Source organism: Leguminivora glycinivorella, chromosome 15 (genome assembly GCF_023078275.1).
Source record: "Leguminivora glycinivorella isolate SPB_JAAS2020 chromosome 15, LegGlyc_1.1, whole genome shotgun sequence".
NCBI lineage: Eukaryota > Metazoa > Arthropoda > Insecta > Lepidoptera > Tortricidae > Leguminivora > Leguminivora glycinivorella.
The window spans coordinates 4,441,172-4,460,492 of record NC_062985.1 but is presented as its reverse complement, the minus strand read 5'-3'; the positions used below and the strand labels follow the sequence as shown (position 1 = coordinate 4,460,492).

Sequence of the window (19,321 nt, the reverse complement as noted above, 5' to 3'; positions counted from 1 at the left end):
ATATCAATATTTAAGAAACTTGGGCCTGTAGCCAAGATCTGACTCTATCGCTCTTTCACGTATTGGCACTTGGCACGGCAGATCCAGTTACGTATTGTTCGTCACGGAGCGTCAACGATTGATCTCGAGGGCTTGTAGCGAGTGTAAATTTTTATTTTACAGTTACCATTTTATTGCACTAGGCGCAATAAAACTAATTTTTATTACAACCAGGCCCGCATGACGCAACGGGAGTGCATTTTAATTCGACCAATTACGCGTACAAAGTTTGAACATCAGTGCACAGACGCATCGGCACGCAACAGTCGCGATGCGCGCGCTCCGCCCGGCGGCTTGCTTGGCGCTCCTGCTGAGTCATACAACCCTGGTATATTGTCACCAAGAGGGCTACTATGCTGAGGAAGGCTATCCTGATGACATTTTAGATGTGTGAGTGTTGTGTCAGTGTTTTTTGTTAAAGTGGTTAAAAAAATATAATTTTACTTTTTTGAAAATTGAGATTGTAAGTAATCATACTAAACACTTAGCAATCGCAAAAATGCACTGGATATATAATTTAACAGAAAGTAAAAAGTCGATTGTTTAGTAAATATTGGTTGGACATTATTTAAGACAGCGAGATTTTTTAACATAGTTACATTATTTTAATATACTACATATATGTAATCATTAAACTAACCGTAGGTATATCCAGGATTTGTTTTTGAGTTTGAACTTGCATAACTTTAGATAGGAGCCCTAAAATGTTTCATGGCAATTTAAATGTTACTGATAGCTATTTATGATTTACAGATGGATAACTTGTATAAAACTAATGTTTTCAGTTCATTTGATTATCATGAAGATAATTTGTAATAATTGACAAATCTGTTACAAAAATAACGAACTCTTTGGGTAACAAAGATCGCCTTTACTTTTTACCCTAATGCAGATGTTCCACTTCCAATTATAATCGTAGACCGTGTATAGGTTCATTTTTGCATTTACTTAGTCCTAGCACAAAAATAATAAATTCATACAAACCAAGAAAATCCCAACAGCCAACTTTAAATTAAACCAAAACTTGCGTTCAAAAACCGAACTGCAAAGGGTTCAACGACTCGACTGCCAGCGAATAAGTACAATGCACCATGAGCCCTGTTTCACACTAACACATTACCCACCATAGGTCAACCTTAAGCCTCCCCATAAAGCTTATATTATGACAGGTGACAGTGTGGTGTGGTACCTACGCGTGATATAAATAGTGCAATAAGCTCTCTTTGATGCTTTCTTGGAAACTATCCGCGGGAGATATTTCATCTTACGACTACAGACAGCCACTATTCAGTGAAGTTGAGTTATGTAGGCTATGTGGTAATAAAGTATGGACTGTAATAATAATAACCTAACCACACAATTTGAATTTTGTAAAAACCTCGACATAGTGGACCGTTTTCAGCGACTAATTCATCTGTCAAAGAAAAAAAAAACTAAATCTAAATCGGTTCATCCGCTCTGGAGCTACGATGCTACAGACATACACACACACACACACATATACAGACAGACAGACAAGTCAAACTTATAACACCGTCGTTATTGCGTCGGGACGTACAAAAGTTGCTCAAAGCTCAAAATATGTCCCATAGCTTTAAATTCGTCAACATAAGAGACAAGGGGCCTATGGGAATGGGATATATTTTCAAGAAATCAAGCGAAAAACAACAGCTATTTAAAGTCACACACAGGTCGAACGCGATTCTTCTTCTTCAACCTAGCGTTTTCCCGGCCTAGCGCCAGGGTCCGCTTTCCTGCTCAGCCTTCTCCACTTTTCTTCGGCACCTTTTGTTCTCTTCCATGTCCGCTGTCACGACGTCCAGCCAACGTTAAAAAAGGTAAAAATAATGTTAATTAATCACGTTCGACCTGTGTGTGACTTTAAATATGTGTACAAAGCGCGAGAACTTAAAGTGTTAAACAACAGCTAGTTTTGCACATTGTGAAATGATTAGAAGCTAAATGATTGCCTCTCGTTGAATAACATTAAGTACTGGTGGTAAATGAACGATGAGCCTTACCATGCGGTAAACCATACTTCCTGGTTTGTAACAATGAGTAACTCTACTATCATAATATGGCGTGGCATCGGCGTCGGAATTTCCTTAACCCTAATTTAATTTCCCAGAACCCTAATTTTAACTTCTGATTAGCAGAAACGTCTGCAATCGATGCCACTAGGCTTAGAATAAATTTAAAAGTGGAAAATATCCGCCCTGCGTGAGACTTGAACTCACGGCCTCTGGATCGATGCTCTGGAGTATCCCAGGGCGGATATTTTCAACTTTTAAATTTAGAACCCTAATGTTCTTTGATATTCATTGCGATGAGTATGCTCTACGTCAAAAGTGATTTCCAATATTTCATAGACTACACGCCAGCTGCAACCTCGACAAGGAATACCCAAACAAGATGCAGTTGCAGATTGCAGTCCGTTTGTGTCGTCCTTAAATTTTAAAAACTAGAGCAGAGCCCAACTGGGGAAGTACCTCCGCTTGTAAAGACCGCAGCCAAATAGCACTAGACTAGACCCTACTCATAGTGTTGTGTTCCTGCCGGTGAGTAAGGCTGCCAGAGCTCAACCAGGGTACGGTGTGCTGATGACGGAAGGACCTACGGAACTAATTTGTTCCATCTATTGTCCTTTGAGTCGTCGGCAACCAGAGCCCTCCTTGGAACTTGTACACTCCTTTTTGCTGTGGAAGGCAAAGCAAAAGGGAGTGTAATACAAGTTTCTAATGGGTTGGCAACGCGCATGTGACACTCCTTGAGTTGCAGGCGTCCATAGGTTAGGGTGACCGCTTTCCATCAGGCGGACCGTATACTTGTTTGCCACCGACGTAGTATTAAAAAAAAAAACAATGCAACTGGTTAGAACCTACTGTCCTTATTGGCACCAATATTTTAAGTTCGCGAACTTGCTGACAATGGGACCTTTCGAAAATAATCGGATAAGGTTAGCTGGTGGAGAATGCCTTCTGGCATTAAGTGCGCCTTTTGTACATACAATAAACATACATACATAGATACAACCACGCCGGTATCCCATAAAGGGGTAGGCAGAGCACATTAAACTACTAAAGCTTCAGTGCCACTCTTGGAAAATAAATAAGAGGTTGAAAGAAAAGGAAACTATGACATTGCAGTGACAGGTTTCCAGCCCCTCGCCAATAGAATTTAACCCATGATGCGACTATGGAGTCGCCTTCTAGTTACGTCACCCACGGGAAGAAAGGGGGTGATGAAATTCTTAACCCGTCACCACACAGGCAAGCTGAATAGTTATTTATTATACAAGGGGGCAAAGTTGTATTTTAACACCGAGTGTGGAATTGAAAAACGAGCAAGCGAAAGGAGAAGGAAGAATCCTGAACTTGCGAGTTTTTTAACACACGAGAAGTAAAATACATTTGCACCCGAGTGTAATACAAAACTTTTCCCCTCACTGTAGCGAGGAAACTACAACGCAAAAAATGCGTTTTTCACTGCTTTCAGTAGTTCCACAGGTGGTAAATCATCTTTATTACTAGATTCACCTACTTTTATCAATTTTAAAGCAGGTCATTTGACTTTATTCAGGGTCAAATCACTTTACCCACTAGTGGATAAAATGAGTTTTTACTCGCTGGTATTAAAGGACAAAACACGTGTTTCCGAGCTAGTGAGTGGAAAATAAACAAATAAAAATCCCGAAAAAATTATAACCGACTTCTTTAAAAAAAAAACAGTTTAAAAGCCATTGTCAACATTCCCAATCTCTTGCACTCTCGTCACATTCGAATTCCGTCTTAGGGTCGGTTGCACCAAACCGAATTTAGGTGTTCACAAATTTTTTTGTATGGGATTTCGTCACTACTTTTAAAAAAACTTGTATCTTCGTCTGTCAATGAAAAGAAATTTGTAGTAAGTATGTATGAATGATTTTACTGCGTTTTAACTTTTGCAGCGTGACGATGATTTTCTTCGTGTCGATTTTCCAACTGTACGTGACGATGATTGTCTTCGTGTCTGTTAATCTTACACACCATTCTATTAACAAATTTAAACTTAAATTAAAGCGCACGCGCAGTAATTGTTGATTTTGGGTCATCGCTGTAAGCTCATTTGTCCTCATGCTCGCATGTCCTTAATCGGTGACGTCACTGTCGATAAGATAAGTCGACAGAGCGAGACAATGTTTTACTTGTCAGCTCATATTTATTGCTGTTTGGTGTTTTGATAAAGATGTTTGGGAAAAATTGCCATAAAAGTGCTATGCTACTACTCATTTAAAATCAAAATATGTACGATGATAAGTAGACATCGTAATAACTTTTCCAGGAATTTTGGTGCAGCATTGCCAAGTTAAAGGAATATATGTCTGAAGCCAACTGGAATAGTAAATTAGGATTACTAACTTTAAAATATTAGATTATTAACATTAAAATGACGACCGATCTGGCCTAGCGCGTAGTAACCCTACCTGCTACGCCGCGGTCCCGGTTCGAATCCCGGTAAGGCCATTTATTTGTGTGATGAACACAGATATTTGTTCCTGAGTCATGGATGTTTTCTATGTATCTAAGTATTTGTATATTATGTATATCGTTGTCTGAGTACCCACAACACAAGCCTTCTTGAGCTTACCGTGGGAGCTAATCTGTGTAAGAATGTCCTATAATATTTAAAAATAAATGAGCCTTAATTTATCATCCACCATGCTGCACCGAATTGATGGAATTATAAGATTACGACTTGACGACAATACAATACAATACAATACTCTTTATTGCACACCTCACATAGTTTACAAGCAATACACAAGAAACAAAACAAATTAAACAGAGTGGAGACAACCTGATTTTTTTGACCGAACAAATAGTGTAATGTAAGTACCTAGACAGATCTCCAAGCATTTCATAATCATGTGGTCACAGAGCTCTTAGTAGTTTTATTTTTATCACAAAACTACTCAAACAGAAACGACTTCCTTGCTCAACTGTTCACATCAAATGTATTGAGTATCAAACAGTTGAATACATTATATATAATATACCCACCAAGTATTATTTTATTATATAAGTCTCCGTGTGAATTTCACCAACTTCTTTCCTCCCGTAGGGGGCGTAGAAGTCTACTGTGGAATGTGGTTTCAATTGCGGTGTAGGCGATGGTCTAGTAACCTGCCACTGCAATATCCCTTTTCTTATACACGTTAAACTTCCGTGAGACATATTCAAATAATTAATTGAGATACGGTTGTACTCACGTTATTATATCGCTATTGCTGAACTCTACACAACAACTACAGCAGCAGACTGCTCTGCGCCCCCCTCCCCCGTCCTATCAGCGCGCGCGCAGCGGGCGGAGCGGCGAGCGGCGCGTTCAGTTTGCGGAGTCTAGCCGTCGCGTGAACTCCTATACGCCTGAAGAGGGGCCTCCGAATTGGCCCGAAACATGTCGCAGCAATAGCGATATAATAACGTGAGTACAACCGTATCTCAATTGATTATCCCTTTTCTTTGTTTTCAATCTCTTAATTGCAAAGAATGGCACTGAAACTTCAGCAAGTTCACATAAAACTACTTTGAGTTTATGTATGTAAATATTTTCTATGTAACTCGACCAGTCACAATGGGGTAACCCATTTAGCAGTGTTTACTGACCACAATCAAAGAGTACTAGGGTCTTAAACCTACATAGGAGGTCTAAAAATATCCCAGTTTCCCGGACTAGGGCAATCAGAGTCCCGAAGGCGTCGGGACGGATTTCCAGTCACTGCACGGAAGGTATCTATCATCGTAAAACAAGTGAACAGAACATATCAGACGGTAGGTATAGTTGTGTATATTGTATAATATACATATACGATGTCCGTTTGCAAGATCCGGCAGATAGTTTAATTCCTTGGCATATCGTGAAACACGATTTCAAGTTCTAGTTCATATTCTGAGAATTTTTGTATTGGTTTAGAAGTGGGTTTAGTTAAAGTTATTTACGGTAGAAAATTAAATTTACCTAAATTTACATACCTAGTGATACTTTACAGATAGTTACTATTTAAATCTAACATTTTCATTACTTACCTATCTTCATTAGGTTAACTGGAAGAGATCCCTATCATCAGGGATAAGTTCGTCTTTGTACTTCCTCCTTCTAGTCCTTCTTTCTTTTATATTTGATGTACTTATTTATTGTATATTTTTATATATTTTTTCTGGTGGTACATATACAATAAAGAGTTTACTTACTTACTTTATTCAGGCATTGTACCAAGGATGCTATCGGTATTACCTTGTTGTAGGTATCGCAATGCTGATACGTTGCGCTAGGAAGCCATCAGCTTTTCGGTGACCAGTGGCTCATTTCTCGATGCTTCAAGTTACAAGTGGTAGCGCTGTCTAATATGACAAGTTGAAAGTTTTAACTTGTAACTTTTAGCTTTGACTGGGCCACAGATATGTCTACTACATATTTAGATTTTTGCATTTAACAAATTAATTTATTAATATTTTCAGCGCAGAGAGCGCCACCGCGTGTCCGACGGACCGCGTGCTGCGAACGCGAGAGACATGCCGCACCGACGGCGGCGCTGAGATGGAATGCATTCGACTGCACTGCTGTGAAACGTACCGCCACGTCGCCGGACGGTATGGCTCATATAAACTCATACAATACAACACCACATGCAAGAGACATGCCGCACCGACGGTGGCGCTGAGATGGAGTGTATCCGGTTGCACTTGCACTGCTGCGAAACGTACCGCCACGTTGCCGGACGGTATGGCTTAAATAAACTCATACAATACAACACCTCGTGCTCACAAACGCGGCCGTCTGTGTGGCATATAGTGACATTATGACGGCAGCGCTGAGATGGAGTGCATCCGTCTCTACTGCTGTGACACACACCGCTAAGTCGCCAAACGGTAAGCCTTCTATAAATGTGTTGTATTGTATATGTAAATACGTACCTATAGGTGAAGAACTCGATGCTCTTGGCGTATTTTGAAGAACTAGAAGAACCCAACGACAATCAATATCGCTTACGTGTAGGTCGCTGTCCTCGAAAGTAAGCCCATACATTTCTATACTGCATAATAAACAATATCCAAATACTATCGCTCCGTCGCCGCGTCAGTATCGCTGCGTTAGTGACACCGGAGCCGCTCGGAAGTCCATGCCAACCTATCCTATCGCTCTTCTATAGTGGTGCCACCGAATAAACGATTTTTACTCCGACTTAGGTCGGCTAGACACATAATATTCCTTAGAGACCCTTAAAGAATTCCATGAAGGGCTTAGATACAATACAAGTAATTAATTAGTCATGGACCAAGGACAATGCCACCATCAGCTGCCAACTAATCACCTCAACTGATTGCTATGCATTCCGCGGTGCAACGCTATGCAGGCCTAACAGATCGTCTTTGTTCGCTGCGCTTCCAGTGTTAGAACAGTATGCTAATTCGTATTTTTATTGCTCGCTTGGCGCTATGCGCTTGTGAATCACGCCACGCCACAGTTGCCTGGAGATTAAAATACAAGCAGCAAATACTCGTTCATGATTAAATGCCGTACTGAATAAGTAGTAGCTTTCGATCATTCTTCCTTCTCCGGATTGTCCGATTTCTCCGTGATCTATGTAACCTATGTTGATTACCACATTGTCAGCTTAAGTGCCAGGGCCACACTCGCGCGTATCGCGGCGCGGTGCCGCGACCGCTAGTGTGGATTCTTTCTGCGTATCGAATCCACACTCGCGTTCGCGGCAACGCGATACGCGCGAGTGTGGAGGGCGCTTTAGAAAATAAGATCGAATGATACGTTGGACATGAGAGAATGATCAAAACCTAGTACTTAGACAACTGTTCGCCCGGATTAAGAAAGCAAAATAAGTGCACAAAAATTTGACGTTATCAATAACATTCGTACCAACATAGCGTGGTAAAACTCTAATTGTCTGGTTTAATGAGCTTTCCCTTAACCCACCAAATACTATTCTAGCCTAACGTGATGACACTGATGATGATACTGTTCCAGATGCATCCCAAACGACGTGCAGCCGTGCAGTCTGAACCTCTGTGAGCAGGCGTGTGAAGAACGCGGGGAGAGGCTGTGGTGCTCGTGCCACGCGGGGTACCGGTTCCATGAAGAGAACTATCGGCGAAGGACGCAGCCGTATTGTGTTGGTAAGAGGGAATCTTTGAACCAAGCTAGATGGTACCTAGGTACACACTTTGCAGAGATTGAGTGGGTGACAAGTCTTTGCAGTTAGATTAGAAGGTTCCAGATGCATCCCAAACGTCGCGAAGCCGTGCAGTTTGAATCTCTCTGAGCAGGCGTGTGAAGAACGCGGGGAGAGACTGTGGTGCTCGTGCCACGCGGGGTACCGGTTCCATGAAGAGAACTATCGGCGGAGGACGCAGCCGTATTGTGTTGGTAAGATATACTCTCGGAACGGGACCTGTCACTTTGCAGATGTTGAGTGGACATGGAAATGTGACGTTTATTACCGTGCCAAATAATATGACACTCCACACTTTGTCATAGTCTGTTGCCCTCAAAATGACTATTTCTTGAGCTACAAGAAGACTGAAGATTATAGGTATTGGTTAGGTATGGGATACCCCCATTTGCCAGAATTTCATTTGCCATAATTTTATTTGCCATCCTATTCAACAATCATAAGTAATATTGTTTCTCATAACAACTTATGCCATAATCATTGTTTACTATATTAATCAAGTGCCAGAAACTTTGTTTCCCATGAAGTCAGTTTCCATAATGTCATTTGTCAGAATCATCGAAATCAGTAATTACCACATTCCATACCATCATTTGTCATCCAAATTAGCGACCAGAAAAGTCAATTTCCATAATGTGATTTGGCAGAATCATCTAAATGCGTAATTATCACAGAGACGACACTACTAGAAGTACTAAAGAATGAATCTGCTATCAGAAAGTAGGTTAGGTTAGGTTAGAACTGTGACCCCCTGGAAAATAAAACTGCTATCAGAAAGTAGGTTAGGTTAGGTTAGAACTGTGACCCCCTGGAAAATGAAACTGCTATCAGAAAGTAGGTTAGGTTAGGTTAGAACTGTGACCCCCTGGAAAATGAAACTGCTAACAGAAAGTAGGTTAGGTTAGGTTAGAACTGTGGCCCCCTGGAAAATGAAACTGCTTGAAAAGTAGGTTAGGTTAGGTTAGAACTGTGACCCCCTGGAAAATGAAACTGCTATCAGAAAGTAGGTTAGGTAATAATATGGGCAACAATTAATATGGCAATAATTGCTAATGGCGTTTGAATATTATATTAAACCATATTATTGCACTTAATAATATGGCTAACAAATAGTATGGCATTGTATGATTATGGAAGGTAATGTTCGGATAAACAACCAGTATGTCATACAATTTTTATGGTAAACAAATCATTCGGGCAAATGAAATTCAGGCAAGTTAGAATCGGGCCTTTGAATATTATGTTAAATGACTGTCGGGAAAACAATAGACAACCGTTAGTGCGTTTTCACATTATCCGATCCGATATCGGATGTCGGAAGGATTTCAATAGAAAAAATCCAAGATGGCGCCTATAATGTATGGGATATCGGTCCGACATCCGATATCGGATCGGATAATGTGAAAACGCACTTAGGTACAAATTCACTTAAAATATTTTTTTGTTTTCGGTATTAGACTAAGCATAGGTATGTATCGAGGTCTAGTCAAAAGTCCCGCTTTGTCGCTTGTTACCTTAAGAACAAGATTTTCTTAAAATGTTTTACAAATAATTACCTGTTAAAACGATATTTACTTTCCAGTTCCACGAGGACCTCGTGGAACTGGAAAGTAAAACATTGGAATGTATGGCTGAGAAGTGACATATACTTACTTATTATTTCCAGACATAGATGAATGCGTTCACAACAAAGGCGGCTGCGAGTATCGCTGCGTGAATGACCCGGGCGGGTTCCACTGCGAGTGCCCCTCCGGTCAAAATCTGGCTGGCGACGGGAGGAGCTGCGCGCGCCCTATTGTTATGCCTATGACGGTAACTATTTAAATTTAACTATAACCTTATCAAAGATTCATTAGTATTAAGAAAATCGGACCTAAAATAGACCCTTGAGGTACGCCGATTGCTTTGCACATAAAAGGGTACCTAACTAACTCATATTTTGCCTTAGCTCCTTTTAAATTAACTCTTTGAAATATTTCACAATTAATATAATAACTAACATTTAAATATGACATTCCGATCCATACTTAGAAGAGTATTATGGACATCATGTCGCAGTCAGTCAAACGCTTATACAAAAAAATACTTGGCTGTTTTTATGATCCTATCTAATCTAAGGATTATCAGTTGCCAGAACCGCTGCCCCTCATTCGTGCATCGTCCCGGTGCTACGCCCCATGTGACTCCGTATCCTGGCTGTCGCGGAAAGTCCGATCTCTCACTGACCAGCTGCACTCCACGCAGGCCGCCTTGAAGAAGATCATGGAACATCCACTTTTCAAAGAAGGTATTAAAGCTTTTGGACGCTTATTTTCACGCATTAAAACTTTTTGATGTCCATAGCATAGTAGGTCTACGTATCTCTTAGATAGGAAATTATATTGTTACTCTGCTCAACACGACACGATTGACTCATTGACACGATTGGTCATCACAGCGGCCTAACCAAGAATATCAAAGTTCGCAAGTTGCGAATATCTTTTCAAGACAAAGATGACAGCAATTTGCTATCTACAAAATCATAGGCTCTCAGATTTAACGACTTGTTAAAACGGACCAGGCTCCCATGGCAGGCAAATGACGGGATAACGCAAGGAGGATGATGAGACTTAACGAGTTTTTTTACCAAACTTCACAGATGCTGACCAGTTTTCTGAAGGCTCTTACACATACAGAGTACTTGATGCTACTGCCCCGTTAGAGGGGGGATACTGCAAATGCGAGAGAGGGCCCAGAGTAAGTACTAAAACCGGACTGAATGTATTTATCAGGGCAGGCGTATGTCATCCATGAATAGATATTTTAATAAGTTCGTATCGACTGATTTTATTAAAATCGTCCTAACCTAGATTTTGCAGTTGTGCATTGTGTATTAAATAACATACTCGTATACTCACAAGAAATGAAATGACAATTTTGAGTGAACCTATTATGTTATCGACTAGAGCTTGATATGGTTTCGGTACGCATCTCAAAAGGCAAAAGATTTTGAAAACTTTTCCTTTTTTGGGATACGAATAAGAGTGTTGTCATATTTTTTCCAGGGTCCTCCTGGTGCTCCAGGGGTCGAAGGTCCAAAAGGCGACGCCGGCGCCAGAGGACCCAGGGGCGCCCGTGGTCCCAAGGGCTCCATGGACTTGATGCTTCTGTTGCTGGCCGACATTAGACATGACATCAACAACCTGGAGACTAGAGTGTACAAGGAAGGCGAACAGTACGTACACTACCCGACTGTTGGGATATTAGTCCGATAAGTGAATCAGCTATACCCGAAAATCGGGTTTTATATATTCTTGTGGCCCGGTGTGGATATCTTGTTTGGCGTGTTAATGTGTTACTAATTCTTGAAACACTTCTATTTTTCAGTCCAGAGCGGTTCGACCTGCAGAAGGCGTGGCGATGGCAGCGCAAACAAGAAAGATTGGAGAAGGAACGCAAGACCGATCAAGAGTTAGAAGCTTACACGGTTCCACCAGTCATTACTACAAAGGGGCCCGTTGAAATCTCGCCAAATGGTTAGTTACTAGAGTGCAAAACAAAGATAAATATGTGCTTTTACATAGCAATGCGATCAAGAACGGTTGAAAAAGGAGCGCAGGATCGACCACGAGAAATCTCGCCAAATGGCCAGTTACTAAGAATGCAAAGCAAAGATATATACATTTTGGCGTGGCGATGGCAAGCAAGAAAGGCTAGGGAAAAGGAGTGCAGGACTCCCAAGAGATTGGTAGGTAGCCTACGGCGTACCGCCGGACATCAGTACGTAGGTAAGAAGGGAATCTGTGGGAAACCCGTGGGAATCTCGCCAAATGGTTACTAAGGTACAAAATGAGTAGATCAGATGCTCAAGCGGTTGTGAACTACTGAGTACTAAAATTATTTCTGCAAAGTTACCTAGTTCTTTTGTCTCAAGATTAACTCTTTCTTTGTCCGCAGGAGTAACCGGCGAAATCGCTCACGACTGCGAGACAGAAAGCACCACAGACATGGTTAAGGGAGAGAAGGACCCCACAGACCTGCCCATGACCTTCCCCGATATGGACGAGAAGCTGCTGGAGTTCCACCTGCTGGCCAACTCCACGCACCCGGGGGACGAGGATCTGGACACCGACTATGACTACAGCTTTTACTGATTACATTTTAACTAAACTTAGAGATGTGTTTCATTTCGTCCTTATGACATTAGAAGTAGGATGTAACGTAAGCAAAATGATTAATTAATAGGTCTATGGTTGTGACCGACCAAAAACTGGTAAGAAGTGTAAATTACTTAGTGAAGGCCTAATACTAGTCAGGCCAAGTATAGTTGTCAACGATTATGATAGCCTTATCAAATAAATATAAAATATTTATTTCGCTTTAAAATATTGTAGTCACACACATTCCACCAGAAACTGGCATGCAAAATTATTATAGAATCTATTTATTTAATAAAATGAATGTAAAAAAATAAACAAATAATTTACATTCCACGTATCAAGTATTAATTATTTCACGTATGAATAGATTAGTTTTGAAGTCATGATTAAAATGATTGATGAATAATGATTAATTATTAAATAAAACTCTTGAGTCATCCTATATGCAGCGTGACGTCAAAGGTATGTTATCGGCTTACATTACGGCCCTGGTTATAACTAATTTCATCGAAGATTGACGTTGAAATATACGCTCAATATTGTTGCCAATTTACATATCTTGACCTATCTGTAATAAGATGTCTTTAATCTCGCCACCGAAAGTTGGTACTGCGCGGTTAGACGTAGAAACTCGTTGGTCAGAAGACCAACGAGTCTAACCAGAAGGTTAGTCTTTATTTCGCGCTCTTTTTCAAATAAAACTCCATTTAAGTAGTAAATAATGATATAATCTATGAATAAACAAGAATACAACTCTGTCTCAATACTCATAAGGTATTTAGCTCGCCACAGAAGGTTGGTACTGCGCGGCCAGACGGCGGAACTCGTTGGTCTTCGCGTTGTAGTCCTTCGTGAACGGGTGCTCAGGGTGGCTGTCCAACAGCTGGGCTATGTAGCGAGAAGCCACCTGGGAAGTTATGGTGTCCTGGTCAGTTTTACATACTCACGTATGTGTTCCCATAAGGGGTAGGCAGAGCATATGAAACTGCTCGAGTTTCAGTGCCAAGAAGGAGTTGAAAAAAAAAACAAAATTGTAACATTGCAGTGAATGGATGCAACCTCTCGCCAACGAGGTAATTGAACCCATATCCCACTGCTGACTTCTAAGACAGCCGGACACGAACAGTAAAACAGGGGGTGGTGAAAATCTTAACCCGTCACCACGAGTTAAGAATTTCACGGGTTATTTGTATTTGAAGTATGTAAAACAAACTGTTTTGTAAACAGTGAGAGCTCTTCCTCTGGTCATCTAGCGAAGTATACAATCGTTGACGTTCCATATTGTATTTTAGATATCTCTTTCTATCGCTATTTCGTGTTAGCGTGACCGAACCAGTTGCATCGTTTGCCATGCGATCGTCAACGATTGCTCGTTTGACTAGAGGCCGTGATAATTGATGGCCATCTTAATTTTCTTATGCAGTCTAACGATTTTTTTTGCTCAACATGGCATAGCCGAGGTTGGAACCCACAATTTTTTGACGTATCCGCACACGAGGGGTTAATTGACGTTTCTAGGGGCATGGTAGTTCAAGTGTTCGTATCCAGCTTGGAACACTTGGAGGCATTGGTCATTTATTTAATGTTTATCTGGTTTATAGTATAATAGTAGTGAGACTACTTAAAAAATACAAATTAAAATATTTTCTATGAGAAAATAGTTTAATTTGATCCAAGATTTTGCATGGTAGTTCCTCCGCCAAGTCGACTGCAAATATACAGGCCCTGTGTTTAAAGAACTAAGTGTTACTTACTTCAGGTGGTTTGGGCGTGTGCCTGGCAGCAACTGCAAGTCCGAGCAGCAAGTCTGGCTGCTGCGGCGCGCGCGCTTGAGCCTCGCTCAGCATCTGCTCCGCCTCCTCCCACATGCCTGCAATATTAGTATGCGTTTATGACCTCCTGGTAGATACAGTCGACACGCCAAATAAGGAAAGGGATGAAAATTGTCGGTAGTAATATTTACAAAGGTGTTCAAAGGGTCTTATAAAATGGTTTAACAATTAAGAACTCAATAAGTATCCAATGAATAGCAATAACAAATATGACGACCGGTCGCACACGATCTTTCCTGGATTTTTGACCATCCACTAAACCTTATTACGATATTTGAGGCGATGTGCTCGAACAGCATACATTCAATATAGAAGTGCCATGATCAAGAATAACGCGCGCGTTCCTCATCCGATGCACGTGCATTAGCCGCGTTATGACATTAGCTTATTGCAATTTTCCTTTCATTATTTTGCAGTTTTTGCTACATAGCAAAACCTACTCCATGTAAGATTAGAAAAGTAGAAAAACCCAAGTACTTATTGAATGAAGTCATTACCTCTGGAAGCTGCAGCGGCGGCGCCGACGGCAGCTGGACCCGCACCGAGGGCTCCGAGGCGCTCCGACAGCTCCATGATGCTGTAGTGCGCGTCCTGAACTCCTGGTCCACCCTGGAATATTTAGGGTTGCAAAAAAACGGTTTTTTTTCTGGCTTGAAAAAAAAAACATGAAAAAAAACCGTGAAAAAAAACAGTTTTTTTTCTGGAGTATGTTTTTTTTATAAAGTACGAAACCTCAAAATTTGCAAAGTAGTTAATACTTTTATACGGTTTTTTAGACTTTATGTTAACTATTAAACGAATTTAATCAAATAACTTCTGGTCTTATAAAAGTAACATTTACGAAATCTGTAGTTGGTAGTTATCACTTTTTACTGTTGGCAACACCACCGCCTCTCCACGCTACACGCAGCATCGGGGATTCCCCAATAAACGTTTGTATACTGAATGTTAATTGAATTAAAATGTACGTTATTGTTATTGAAACACGTTACAACTCACGAAAAACCGTTATTGTCGTATTATTTGTTCATCTGAAAAAAAACCATATTTAGAAAAAAACCATGGTGCTCGGTTTTTTTTCATGTTTTTTTTCATAATTCTGAAAAAAAACATTTGGTTTTTTTTCTATTTACAACCCTAGGGATATTACATCATCATATTTCAATAACACTTCTTAGGAAACTAAAATCGTCCCAATCATCTACTGCCAGTCTATTGCCTGCAAAGACCTGGCTTGCTACTTATTATACTCCTGGAAGGAGCTATTGTGAAAGTAAGCAGAAATCTTTTTCCTATTCTCGTAATGAGGGATAACTGGATCATCATCATTATTTCACAAATAAATAGGTTGATATGGTATTCTAATTAACACAAGTCAAATTATATTTTATTGAAAATATTTCAAATTATGCTATCTTAAAGTAGTCAGAGGGCGCTATGAGTCCTTGTATATAATAGATTACTCATAATGAGAGAAATAATTTCGACCTCAGCAACTATGACCTGGGTGGCCGAGTGGAAACAGGCATCTACTGCGATTGTAGAGTATGCTGGTTGATTCCAGCCTTAGGCACAGGAGGCCTTGCTCACTTTTTCTTTCATATGTGTAATTTATTTCGGTTTTAATTGATATGGTATAAAAAAGTTTACCTGAGAAAGATTAAGCCAAGCCTGTGCCAACTGAACCAGTGTGCTATCATCATCAACAGCTTGTATAGTAGCAAGGTGCTTCTTGCCGAGGTCTTGTCTGTTCATAGCAAGCAAACACTGCAGTGTGAATGCGCGAAGTTCAATGGCCTCGGCCCGTGGAGAATCCTTTAAAAAAAGTTGGAATAGGTTATTTCTTATATTCATGTCTGTCTGCCAATGATTCATCAATCATAATAAATATTTCACTTGGGTTTGTTTTCTCTATCATCATTATTTTTTAAGTGAAGAAACAGATCCCTTCATAATTTATATAAATTTAAAATTATAACTATCATGTCTGGGGATAAAATAAAATTTTACTGAAGATGTTGCTACGGCACCGGGCGGGTAAAAACCTTATAGGAAGTATGGTTATTACTTATTAGCTGGGTACACAGTGACAGAGCTTCGCAAGGCAATGCCTAGCATACAAAATGACTGTGCTTGTGCACACCTCATCCTCAGTCTGCTGTTCAAAATAGTGCTCGGTCAGAGTGTGTTAACTGTTTTGCCCAGTTTTCCAATAATTACAATGTGTGTCCAAGTTGTAAGAATAAGTACTAATAAAGTATTCAAGATTAAATATTCTAAAATAAGTTGTAGAACATACTTAAGAGCAGCCTCATAGTTCTCCTCATGGTAGTAAATGGTGGCCGCTACAATCAGGAACACTTCGTTGACCAGCTCTGTTCCCTTCTGCACCTGGAGATGACAAAACAGATGCTATTTTATGTATTTGACAAGATATAGATGCATCACAGTTGAACAGAAAATATATTATAATTATTAGTGTTATTTGAATTCAATTCCTATAATATTATGCCAAACCTGATAAGATGCAGCCAAATTTTTCCGAATTTGAATTTAGAACTTTCTTTTATTTCTATAAGAGATAAAAACTCAAGTATTCTATGCACTTCAATACAAGTATGTAGGTTCCCCGCGATACAGGCGTAGCCTAGTGCGAGACCTCTACAAGTTACAATTTACAAGTGCTAGTCAATGTTTAATATGACAAGTTGGAAAGAGACTTCCGGCTTGTAACTTGTAACTTGTAGCTTCGAAGAAATGGGCTAACGGACTTATGAAGTTAAAACATGTACCAATTAGCTTCTCTATCTGTCAAAATAGATGGATGTGATATTATCATATTAAATGTAAACCAACAAAATGTCTTAAACTTAAAGATTCTTATTGTTGTTTATGGCTGGGACCACAGAACTTAATTTAGATAGAAGAAACAAATTCATATATTAGTATAGGGGCCAAGCGTGTCAAATTTTGTACTGAAGTTGATTCTTGCCTGTAATTTTAAATATGTCTCAGGCTCTTGATTGTTCATAATTTTTGTGTTGTTGCAATTGAATATCACGTAACGAGGCATTTTTTATGTTTTGGTTGACTTCAACTTACAAAAATTGACGCCCGAAAGCTGCAAGCTGCGAGTAAAGACGGACAACTCAGTGGATTTCACTGAGTTCATTTGACACGCTAAGTAGATACATTTGCTTGATCTATGGTATATATGACATCTGTGGCTGGGACATTAAGGCTGTTAGAAGAAATCTATAAGAAAATCTTTACATTATAGAAAACATAAATATAAGAACTTACTCTAGCATCAATATCAGCCACAACAGCCAATTTGTTAGCGCCCGGAGACAGATAATCCACCAAACTCTTCAACGGCTGCAGCATAGGGTCTGCGGACTTCAGCTCTTGCAGCACGATCCTGTAGTTGCCTTGCGCAATATACGAGCGGTACAGGAAGGCATCCCTCTGCAGAGCTATTAGGGGCGTAGATGGCTGTAAAAGATAGGAACCAAAGTGTATTAATCACCACTCGTTTTAAGCCAATATAATCTTTTATGGGTCTCAAAAATAGTAAATTAGGAAGACATTTACATGTATGTACAGAATGGAGATACATAACAAGGAAATTTCGCGTATTTCCAGCGAATATAAGGAAAACATAAGGTTTTAAACAGTGCAACATTGTTCATTGAAATAAGGCTCTAATTGATGGTTTTCAAGCAAAGTTTAAATGCACATAGGTTACTTACAGATACGTTTTGTGCCTCATTGATGGCTTGTTGGTAATTTCCAACATAAAATGCACTTTTAACATCAAATAATTCATCGACATCATCTTGCTGACGTGCCATTTTGACAGCGAATAAATTTAGGTTGCCATATACAAATGATTACAATTCTATCGGTGACGTTATTTTTTGACGTGATAACAAATATTATACTATAATATAAACTCTAGAGTTTTTTTTTTTTTTTTAATCTTTATTTAAGAGCTTGTCACCGAAGTGAACATGTCGCTCCGTAAAAATCAACATACAGTTTTATTGTCTTACAATTGACAAATAGCCTTTCTCACAAGTTGCAATAGCGCAATGGCGGCATCCGATAGCGGAGAAGCCAGAACGCTATTGCAGCCCCCAACATCAAACATAGTATAAGTAGAATGGCCCGAATAAGCCAGTTGAATCCGAGCAGCTTCGTTTCGGACACATTCCATTATAACATGGTAAACATCTTCTAGCACGCCACATTCGTCACAATTAGGGGAAGAAACTTTCTTCATCAAATAGCCAAATTGATTTAATGGGATATGTCCAGTACGTAGTCTCATCATCAATACAATGTCACGTCTACTGAGAGAACAATCTATCCACGGTGTTATTAGAGGATGAGGTTGGATCGTCTTGTACCAAATACCTTTTTCTGTGGATCTCTTATCAAAGTATTCTTTCCATAGAATGTAGGTTCTCTGTTTAGCTAAAATGATGCAATCCGTATAAAAAGGTAAGATATTACATTCTACTCCATCTTGACAAGCCAGCCTTGCCATAGAATCCACTATTTCATTACCGGCTATACCCACATGCGATGGAATCCATTGCAATATTATGGTCTTACCCTTCGCTTGTAACTTATCAATGAGATTCAAAATGGAATAGGCAATTGGGAGACAACGAATATTCTTGGTACACCGAGCAATATGTTGAAGAGCACTTTTAGAATCTGATAAAATGACTATGTCAGTACAATCTAGGGCTTGGATGTAGGATAATGCCTCAGCAATGGCAACCAACTCAGCGTGCATTATAGACATGTCGTATGGAATATGTAACTTAAGCGATACTTTCGATTGAGGGTCATAAAACGCAGCACCTAAAGAGTTCCTTTCCTTAGAGCCATCGGTATATATACAATAAAATCCGGAGAAATTTGTACGTAAATAAGCGTTAACAGTAGTTCTTAAATTAGTTCGGTCATATTCTCGCTTAGATTTGGTAACTGAAGTAATACTGAACTTAATTGACTTTGAAATATCTATATAATTTACCCATTGTTCCAAAGAGAACATTTCCAATAATTGG

The 19,321-nt window shown here is 39.8% G+C and overlaps 2 protein-coding genes across 3 annotated transcripts; one reads left to right on the top strand and one right to left on the bottom strand.

Moving 5' to 3' along the window:
* Nucleotides 1-271: 271 nt before the first annotated feature.
* On the top strand, nt 272-12,419 carry LOC125234032 (collagen and calcium-binding EGF domain-containing protein 1-like). 2 transcript variants are annotated; one of them, XM_048140214.1, is made up of 9 exons: nt 272-429; nt 6,537-6,668; nt 8,062-8,210; nt 9,933-10,078; nt 10,394-10,553; nt 10,905-11,002; nt 11,311-11,480; nt 11,633-11,781; nt 12,203-12,419. In XM_048140214.1, exons 1-9 carry the CDS (start codon nt 311-313, stop codon nt 12,397-12,399), a joined length of 1,320 nt encoding a protein of 439 aa, XP_047996171.1. In that variant the 5' UTR covers nt 272-310; the 3' UTR covers nt 12,400-12,419. The 2 variants fall into 2 exon arrangements, with proteins under 2 accessions (XP_047996171.1, XP_047996172.1); XM_048140215.1 differs by lacking the exons at nt 272-429; nt 6,537-6,668 and adding an exon at nt 6,740-6,799.
* A 692-nt stretch (nt 12,420-13,111) lies between these two features.
* Nucleotides 13,112-18,142, bottom strand: LOC125234024 (coatomer subunit epsilon). The gene is given in 8 exon segments (XM_048140203.1): nt 13,112-13,312; nt 14,160-14,275; nt 14,735-14,846; nt 15,888-16,042; nt 16,045-16,052; nt 16,537-16,628; nt 17,541-17,732; nt 17,990-18,142. Coding segments are annotated over 8 exon segments (906 nt in total). The 5' UTR covers nt 18,092-18,142; the 3' UTR covers nt 13,112-13,183.
* Nucleotides 18,143-19,321: the final 1,179 nt, after the last annotated feature.